We start from the raw sequence: 10,384 nt of genomic DNA, 5'->3' as shown, positions 1-10,384 counted from the left end.
GCATATCAACGCTTTAATTTTTGGTATCTGAATATTATAATTTAAATCACCAGACAAACCAATTATGTACATATCGAGAGATTTTTTAAGCGGAAATTCGTTCTACCCATTTCGATGGCAGTATGCAGGGGTGGCAATATAACGAGGTGACACTGTACTATACATATGGGTTACATTATAAGCTCATAATTGGATCCAGGGAGGGGTGAGTTTGCATCCCATTTAAATTTTAACTCCAAAACAGCATCAGCATCCTGCTTTAATAGAAAATAATTTTCATTTCATATTTTCAAATAAATGAGGACATGAACTGTGTCCCCTTATGCTAGCATATTTCATATACATATTAGCGAATCTTCAGTCAGGTGCTCTATAAACTGAGCTATCATATTTCATATACATATTAGCGAATCTTCAGTCAGGTGCTCTATAAACTGAGCTATCATATTTCATATACATATTAGCGAATCTTCAGTCAGGTGCTCTATAAACTGAGCTATCTGGTCAACAGCTATCAAACTAGTCTGACCGCCACATCCCCCCACCCCCCCCCCCCCCCCCCCCCCCCCCAAGATCTTTATCCCCTGGCAGGCATTTTCACCTCTCAGTTCCAGGGGCTGGTCTGAGATACAAAATGTTACGTGAAGGGAGTAAATGTAACAGATCAGACCGGAATTTGAACCCGGATCCCCTAAATCTCTAGTCAGGTGCTCTGCCAACTGAGCTATCTGTCCACTGGCGATCGAACCCATTTGACCGCCATACAGGAAATCCCTTTAACTTTACTGTGCTTAGGATTTTTTCAGCTTGGATTACATGTAATACCTTTACCATCAACCACAATGGAACATATCAAACCATATTTATTATACAGTATTTACCAATTCTCTCAATTTGTAATGTAGCACATATAAACAAGATATAAATATAATATATACACCATGATTGACTACATGACTACAAATGTGTTCATTAATGAATATTTAAAAACAAGCACACATGAACATGATCAGTCCTTGTATTATGTCCGGGGTGGCATCCCAATATTGGACATGCTCTGTTCCAGATACTGAAGAGGTCCCTGGGGATAAGCAGGAGGTGGTTGTTGCTGATGAACACCGGAGGAATGAACCTGTCGAGACATCATCATATGAGAGGATTGCTGCTGTCCGGGCTGTGAGTACTGTCCCCCTGACATTGAGGAAGAAGACAGGCCCATGTGAGTTTGTCCGGGCATTCCCCCACTTCCTGTGAATGTTCCTGAGGGGACAGAGTGCGAGGGGTATTGCTGTGCTCCCGAGGGACCTGACAATTGCTGTTGTGTTTGGGAGGTATAAAACGATCCAGGACCTTTGTTTACTGAATTTAACAATGCCTGCCATTTTTGCAATCTTTCTTGGTGCTTTTTTATCATAACATCCTTTCTTTCTAGTTCTGCTCGTAAATCCTCTGTTTCCTACAAAAGTACATAAGTTTTGCCTTAATGTACAAAGAAATATACGAAAAAAGTGCAGGGAAAAAGTGCGACATGAGGCAACAATAGCAACAAGAGACCCAAGGGCCATATCACTCATCTGAACAGTTTTATTTTCCTAAACAAAAAAAAAAACATGCACTCCAATAATGATTCACCATGGCCACATAGAGTATGATGTAAGAAAAATTAAAGATCAGGGTTAGAATAGGTCCTCAGTACACCCTTGCTTGTCGTAAGAGGCAGCTAAATGGGGCGATCCTTCGGATGAGACCGCAAAAACCGAGGTCCTGTGTCACAGCAGGAGCAGCTCGATAAAGATCCCTCCCTGCTCGAAGTCCATGTGTGCCGAGCATAGGCCTAAATTTTGCAGCAGTGGTGACATCTCCATGAGCGAAATATTCTCGAGAGAGAGATGTTAAACAATATTCAATCAATCATACAGCAGCAGAACTGTAGCTTTGAGAAAATATTGGGACACATCTGTCACCATATTTTCTCAAAGAGCTATAGTTCTCCACCTATACTACATAAGGAATCTTGTATGTTAATTTTATTGTGGTTCTGAAGAAGATTTTCAAAGAATTTTCCTACAATCATGGAAGTTAGTTATAGACAACTGATAAGTCAGAATGGGTCCTGCAATGAACGTCTTAATACATGTATAGAAATTCTTTTTATAGTAAATCCCATAACCCCACAAAAACAAGAGGCCCACAGGCCTTATCGGTCACCTGAGTACTAGTGAAAAAGTATCACTACTCCCAAGGGTTATGAAATCTAGTACAAATTTCCTGTTCTGAATATCTAAGTTCAGCAACAGTATAAAAGAAGATGTGTTCTTAAAAATTCAATGCCCTCAAATTAAGTGCATACACTGATGAAAGGTTTTACATAATATAGATATGACTAATTTGGACCCCTGGGTTGTGAAAGTAACCATATTTTGTACATCCTTTTCTGCTATTCCTAAGTATACATTTAGATTTTATACAGTATCAGGAAACGTACACATAAATACTATATACTAAGTGTTTTACACATAGTAAGTTTGGCAAACACCCTGGGGTCAGAACCCATACCCCGGGGATCATGAAATTTATAATTTTGATAGAGGCCTTCCTTCTCTACATCATTATGCATTTAGTTTTTCTTACACATCTGCAGTTCTAGAGAAGAAGATTTTTGAAAATTGGTAAATTTTGGGCAGTTTTTGCCCCACCCCTAAGGCCCCAGGGGTGCAGGAATTCTGAAATTTACAATTTATGTCCCTCTTGTTCCAAAGATGCTTCATACCAAATTTGAAAAGAATTGGAATGACAGTTATTAAGAAGAAGTTAAAAATGTCTATTGTTCATACATTTAATAACTGACCATTTTGGCCCCACCCCAATACCAAAACCCCTAACCCTGGGATCATCAAATTTACAATTTTGGTAAAGGACTACCTGCTCTTAATAAATATCTGTTTATTTTCTATTTAGTATCAATAGCACTAAAGAAGATGTTATTTATAAGTGTTTTACACATAAATACTATACACAGTGAAACTTCTCCAAACCGGCCCCTCAGAAAACCGGTTCTCCCTGAATATTGGCCGATTTTCAAAGTCCCGGCAGAAATCTTAACATTTCCTTACAAAGAAAGTCTTACAAAACCGGCCACCCCTGAAAAACGGACATCGGCCACTTTTTAAAGTACATTTGTGAACAAACGTGTAATTTACCCTTAACATACTGGCCACTTATTGAAGACATGAAAATTTCAGCAAGAGGTTGATTAAAATCATCCAGTTGTGCAAATTGACTGACCAATGGCCAGGTGGGAAATTATGGACTGGAGGTGTGAAAAACACTAGTGGCCTCTTTAATTTCTATTTACCTGTGCTGTCAAGGGTGTTAATTGACACTTAGCTAATCCAAGAGACCCTTCCAAATTCTATACATGTGGAAAAAAACCCAGTTAGGAACATAATAAAAGAATACAGTATCATATTGTTTCACCATACTATCATATGGATATAAGCAGTAGTTAATAAAGAACAAACCCATGACTGTTAATGATAATTATTAAAAGATAGATTAATTTTCTTGGTTTCCATAGACTTAAAATTCCAAAGAAATATTCAAATTACAATTTCATATTTACTACAGATAACTGTACTTTTTAAAAATGTCAAAACAAAATTGTTAATGACATAAGCGATGAATGTAAACATAGTTTTTATAGGTAAGAGGAATTCCAATAATAGGCCTCTGTGTTCTCTTTATGTATCCTGTTATAGATTTTCAGTTTAAAATTAGATGATTTCAGCAAGAATATTTCTTGTAGTTCATAATTATCTTTAGGTACAAGCGGACTAATTTAATATCCACCAATAATTGATCATAGATCACCAGATCAAAGTGAACAGTACCTACTTTGTGAATATTGAGATAAAACATCTATAATTGCTAAATTCTCGGTATACCGGCCACCCCTCCAAACCGACCGTTTTTTCCGGTCCGAGAGCCGGCCGGTTTAGAGAAGTTTCACTGTACAAAGTTTAGTCCCACCCTGGGGTCAGAACTCCTATGCCTGTGATCATGAAATTTACAATTTTGGTAGAAGCCTTCCTGCTCAACATTTCTATGCGTTTAGTTTTTCTTACACGTGTGCGATTCTTAACGAAAAGATTTTTGAAAATTGGTCAATTTTGGGCAGTTTTGCCAGAGCCCAGGGGTGCTGGGATCCTCAAATTTACAATTTATGTCCCCCTTGTCCAAAAGATGCTTCATACCAAATTTGAAAAGAAATGGAATAGTAGTTATCAAGAAGTTAAAAATGTTCAATTGTTAACGTATGTTGCAAGTCGACGGACAACAATCAATTGCAATAGGTAACTTGAGTAAACTCAGGTGACCTAAAAAAGCTGGTAAATTTGAAAATCAAAAGGAGTCTTCCTCTTTCTAATCCAAGCATTACCTTTTATCAAATACCAGGTGCTATGAAAATCTTTTCAAGTAATCTCAAGTTACTGCATGCCATAGAAAGTGCTATTTCCTTACTGATATTAAAACATGCTATGTCCCATAACTCTGTAACAACAGTCAATATATCTGCAAATTGAAAGGGTCTTCCTCTGCTCATGCTGCCTTATCCAAATATTATGTATAAAATTTAAGAAAATTTTCCCAGGGAAACTTATTACGTTATTGTGTGTCATAGATAGTGCTGACAGACGTACAGAGTGGTTACTATTGGGCACCTGCCATATAATGGGGTCCTAACGAACATGCTCATGAGTTTAAAGATTGATTTATAATTCAGCATAAGATCCTTAGCCTTATATGTATTATTTCTTTAAAAAAATTCAATTAACTTAAAATTTTGAAAGAATTTGCTACTGTGTGATAAGTAATGGTAAAATCCAAATACCAGTAAACCTAAAATACCTTTTACATTTTATTTTATTTCAAAGTTAAAATATGTTTTGCCAATGTTAATATGCATAATGTACCTTGGATTATATATTGTGATAGATGTTACATGTAATGTTTGATCATTTTTCATATTTAATTGAAAATCAGAATTTCAATTATCGATGGTAAAACTGATCCCCATGAAGCTAAACAGCTTTAAAATTAAAATACAATGTACTGATTTGAGCACTAGAAGGAGATGGGAATTGCTATTGTTAAATGTTGTATTATTCAACAAGTTCTCAGAATTTTTTATTCCATATCTTTTGTATTTCTCCAATAATGATAACAGATTGAGCATAGTTTGAATCCTGCCACAATCACAAGGTTAAAAAAATTCCAAAAGGTGATTTGGCTATGGAAAACGAATCAAAGTTAATGATGAACAGAAACACAAACAATATCATCATAAATTTGGAAATCTTAGTACAAGTGAGTTTAAAACTTACATCTTTAACGAACTGTTCTGGTTTTTGTTTGGAAAGTATTAAACGCTTTTGCAGAAAGAAGGCCTCTGTCTTCCTTGCTAGCTCCAGAAACTTCTGTAAACTTAATTCCATTCCTGAAAAATAGTAAAAATGTATGTCAGTCTTGCTGAGTAAATCCTACAAATCCTAGCCTAAAGAAATCTAAAATATCTTTTATATCCTTCATTTATTGCTTTCCACTTTTGCACAGTAAGTAGAACCAGACCTAAATACTATTTGTAGAGAGGACTAATACATGTACTATGTATGTCACATTAAATATACAAAAAGCCCATGGGTTAATGTTAGCATACACGAGCTCTGCATTTTCTAATGTATAATATCAAATTCCAATTATGCTCCATTTTAAGGTCCGACCAGCAAGTCAATGGTCATGGTGTGAAACCACACAAAGATGCTTGTATATCACTTTGAAAATTGTAAGATTGTGGCTGAACTTGAGAACCTTTTCAAAGTGTTTTCATAGTTGACTTTGGTCCAGGTGTCATGACATGAATGTGCACTTCCTGAGGATGCTTGCACATTGACAAATCGTATCCTTGTAGTTCTTGAGAAGAATATACCTTATAAAAATATCCTATGTAAAACCTTTGAACCCAATTGTGGCCCCACTCTGTCCCCCTGGTGTGAACCAACTGAAATCTATATTACATAAGGCAATGCATTCATATTAAACACACAAATAATACCCTAATAAATGATTAATTCTTCAGAAGATCTTTAGAAATTTCAAACACACTGCACTGTAAAACTTGTAGATAACACTGCTCTGGACCCAGAAATCAAAATTCTACAACAATATGGGCATAATAATCAGTAACAAGAGGGCCTACATGCAAATGGACAGCCCAATAAAACAAGGTATCAATCACCTTTTTAACAAGAGTACCACCAATGGTACATAATACACCCATGAAAAGCTAATATAGGGTGTTTTTCTTACACCATGAGTTGTAGAACTTGGCTTCAAGTAGTATCAGCAATCATCAGGGTGTGACATACTTTCTTTGCATCATAAAAACAAGACAAATCATGTACTCTCTGTGTAATATTTTCACTTGGCATAAGATTTATGTGTACCAAGTTTGATGGTCCTTGTTTCAACGAATCGGTCTGTATCCTGCTACTATGACCTTGACCTTTGACCTTAAGAAACAATAGACATCCTCCACTTGGCATAAAGTGTTTGTGTACAAAGTTTGACGGTCCTAGCCCCAACAGTTCGGTCTGTATACTGCCTACAAGGTTTTCCTACTAAGTGATACTGTGACTTTGACCTTGAAAAATAATAGACATCTTCCTTTCATCATGGTGACCAAATGTACCAAGTTGTAAGATCCTGGAGCTTACAGTTTGGTCTGTGTTCTGCCCACAAGGTCTGGACACACAGACGGATGACGCCATACCATAATACATCCTGTCTTTGACGAGCGAAAAAAAAAAGAGAATTATTCATAACATTGACCAATCCATGATCCAATTTTAACTAGTTTTATGGATTGGGGCTAGTCCTTTTGGTTCAAATTGCCATCAAGTCACATGATTTATTAAGGTGACCTACATTTTACTTTTATGTCTCGTCTAATAACAAAACTAACATTGAGTATATACACATGATACACAAAACTCTACATAAAGAAATTGTCCATCTTGACATCTTTACCTGTTTTAATTTCATCTGAGTCCTGCACATTGAAATACTCCTGAGATATTAAGCTGTCTATACAGTTCTGCAATAAAAATCAACATAAGATGTAATTGTATTGTTAAGATTGGAGTCAGATCAAATGATCAATTTCCATAATTCTAGATAATTTTGCTGTAGATAATTTTTTTCAGTAATTTTGAAGATTTGTTTATAATTCACAAAATAAATTGCACATCTTGAAAAATAATTTGTGGCCTAAAATTGCATAGTATTTCATCACCCACAATTTCTTATTTGAAGATAACTGTTAACAACCCTATACAGAGAATCAGAGACAATGAGAATCACATGGCTAGAAATAATATATAAACCCCATCATGCTTTCACATGAAATAACCCAGGAGTGGCAAGCTTTCTATATTAATTATATGATATACAGGAGCTCTACAGATCACTGCCAAGACATATGAGGAAAGGGTAAAATGACAAAATACTGACCAAGTTAGGCCTTTTTCTGCAACTGCAGAATATTGAATTATCATTTTTAATCAACTCAGGAAAGGTTATGAACTGCAAAAGTATTTAAACTTTCCAATCAGTGAAGTAACTTAAAATTTCTGCACACCTTTTAAAAACTGAAATTGGTAAATATTCGAAGCATTGCAAAGTATACCAGCCGGTTCTCAGTGGTTTTATTTACTGTAAAACTTTGGTAGAAAATGTTTGATTGTTTATTTGACACCTGTATCTGTCACAAAGTTTGCATGGCACTCAAGGTTGTTTATTGTGCCAACGCCTGCCACAACATGTGACATCAGTTTATAATGTCTCATCCATAGCCCCACCACTCTCACTTCAAAATCGTGGACTGTGACCTGCCACAATATGGGACACTTGATTCAGTTTATAATGTCTCATCCAGAGCCCCAACACCCTCACTTCAAAACAGTGGACGCCTGCCACAACATGTGACATCAGTTTATAATGTCTCATCTAGAGCCCCACCACTCTCACTTCAAAATAGTGGACTTTTGCCATTGGGAAAATCACTACATGGTTTTGTGTCTCAAGTTGGCGGCGGTCAAAGTAGTAGGGCTTGTATCCACAACCTATTAGTCACAGAGTGAATGCTCTTACCATGAAGCCACAGCAAACAGTTAATAGCGAGCGCAGCGAGCCAGCGCACAGCGCTGGCTCGTACTGCAAGCTCTAATGACTAGAGCGCGGGAAATAATCCGAGCTAAATCTCAACCTCTAACAAGAAATTTTTTTTGACGCCAATCCCAGAGTCCCTCGTACAAAATGGCGGATGGTTCGATTCGTAAAATAAAAATAAAAAAAATCTTTGAAGTATTACAAACTTTTCTTATTTGAAAGGAAAGGATGACAATCATATTCTTCCCCCTTTCTTTTTAAAATATTGTCTAAAGAAATGTAAACAGTCACGTCACAACTACCAGGCTACGTCACAACACGCTCGTTGCATTTCCCGCTAAACTGGTTCCTACATTGGCAAGAAGAGCAAGACAGTAATCCTACGTATTGACAGTGAACCAGATCAGTTTTCCTTGTTTTCAATATAAATTTTTTGAAAATGTATTCAGATATGCTGCGCTCGCCCCAACGGTCACACCGTAATCATATTAGAGGATGAAATACGTTTTATACACCTGTATAAACATTTAACATTTATTTTATCGAGTTATTTGGGGCATTTCTGGGGTTCTATGTGGTATTTCTGGGGTTCTATGAAGTAAAGAGACGTACTGTATTACACGGAATTTGCCATTATTTTCAATAAAGACACCAAAACACCTGTGTATGGTAATGTTTACTTTCTCGCTAAAAGAGGAATAATCGCGTTTTAGCTAGATCTCACTATAGTGGAAGTGTTCCCAACCTGTAAGAGTCTCAGTCTAATCCAGAGCCCCACCACTCTCACTTCAAAATAGTGGACGCCTGCCACAACATGTGACATCAGTTTATAATGTCTCATCTAGAGCCCCACCACTCTCACTTCAAAATAGTGGACGCCTGCCACAACATGTGACATCAGTTTATAATGTCTCATCTAGAGCCCCACCACTCTCACTTCAAAATAGTGGACGCCTGCCACAACATGTGACATCAGTTTATAATGTCTCATCTAGAGCCCCACCACTCTCACTTCAAAATAGTGGACGCCTGCCACAACATGTGACATCAGTTTATAATGTCTCATCTAGAGCCCCACCACTCTCACTTCAAAATAGTGGACGCCTGCCACAACATGTGACATCAGTTTATAATGTCTCATCTAGTGCCCCACCACTCTCACTTCAAAATAGTGGACGCCTGCCACAACATGTGACATCAGTTTATAATGTCTCATCTAGAGCCCCACCACTCTCACTTCAAAATAGTGGACGCCTGCCACAACATGTGACATCAGTTTATAATGTCTCATCTAGAGCCCCACCACTCTCACTTCAAAATAGTGGATGCCTGCCACAACATGTGACATCAGTTTATAATGTCTCATCTTGCTGAGTCCAAAGAATACTGTGGTCTCATGGCCTCAGCTAGATAGAATGTTCTATCGTTAAAATGATAATGTCCTACGGACCCGATTTAACGATAGAATGCGTCCTATATACCTGCAATGTAGCAAAATGAAAATTGCACACAGTGCATGTTTCGGTAAAATTATGTAACACATCACTCATATGCATTTGGAAAGTTATCTTAACGACCCACTTGGGCCGTTCTTATTTGCAAATTAGGTAAGCGTTCGTTTTTGGAAAACAGCATGCAGCAGGGTGTTCCGATGGCAGTTTCCGGTAAAATGGCAGTCAGTTCGAATCGAGAAAAGTGACATTTCAAAGTGTTGAGTTTACAATATTATTATACGATTTTTTACAGTGTTAAGGACTTACAAATTACCAATGAGGTTAGTTGTATATAAATTTAACTTTAAATGTACGCGTTTATTCTTTGATAAGTTTAAAATCGTTTTGGAGCGATTCCGCAATTTTCTGCTACATTACGGGTATATGGGAGGTATTCTAACTGTGGTGAGGGCCTGTCCCGAGACACAGTTAGATTATTCTAACTAGGCCTCAGCCGGATCAGCGATTCTCTTTATTCTAAGTTTTGAGGCCATGATGGGGAGTCTTAAACTGTGTACGTTTACCTGTGGTTCCAAAACAAATAATTACTTAGTGTTTATGTTTACCTGAAAAGAAGCTTCTAATTCTTCGACAAGATGTGGTGCCTGTGATGTTTTGGTTTCTTTAACAGCCGCCATTTTCAAGGGGCATGCGGTAAATGTAGT

The 10,384-nt window shown here is 37.1% G+C and overlaps 1 protein-coding gene across 1 annotated transcript; it reads right to left on the bottom strand.

Annotated features, from left to right (window-relative positions):
* Nucleotides 1-246: 246 nt before the first annotated feature.
* Nucleotides 247-10,383, bottom strand: LOC125659538 (mediator of RNA polymerase II transcription subunit 28-like). The gene is made up of 4 exons (XM_048891225.2): nucleotides 10,286-10,383; nucleotides 7,087-7,153; nucleotides 5,385-5,497; nucleotides 247-1,456 (listed from the first exon to the last, which is right to left on the bottom strand). The coding sequence occupies exons 1-4, from the start codon at nucleotides 10,355-10,357 to the stop codon at nucleotides 1,022-1,024; spliced, it is 687 nt and encodes a 228-aa protein (XP_048747182.1). The 5' UTR covers nucleotides 10,358-10,383; the 3' UTR covers nucleotides 247-1,021.
* Nucleotide 10,384: the final 1 nt, after the last annotated feature.

The sequence above is a fragment of the Ostrea edulis genome, chromosome 9 (genome assembly GCF_947568905.1).
Source record: "Ostrea edulis chromosome 9, xbOstEdul1.1, whole genome shotgun sequence".
Lineage (NCBI taxonomy): Eukaryota > Metazoa > Mollusca > Bivalvia > Ostreida > Ostreidae > Ostrea > Ostrea edulis.
Note: the sequence above shows the minus strand (reverse complement) of the source record. Positions and strands in the feature narration are given on the sequence as shown.

What these genes read in the sequence shown, in the direction of transcription:
- LOC125659538 (XM_048891225.2), bottom strand. Translation starts at nt 10,357, where the DNA reads ATGGCGGCTGTTAAAGAAACCAAAACATCACAGGCACCACATCTTGTC. An exon ending in CTCAGATGAAATTAAAACAG is followed by an intron (nt 5,498 to 7,086) that starts GTAAAGATGTCA and finishes ACTATTTTTCAG; the next exon opens with GAATGGAATTAAGTTTACAG. An exon ending in CAGAACAGTTCGTTAAAGAT is followed by an intron (nt 1,457 to 5,384) that starts GTAAGTTTTAAA and finishes GTACTTTTGTAG; the next exon opens with GAAACAGAGGATTTACGAGC.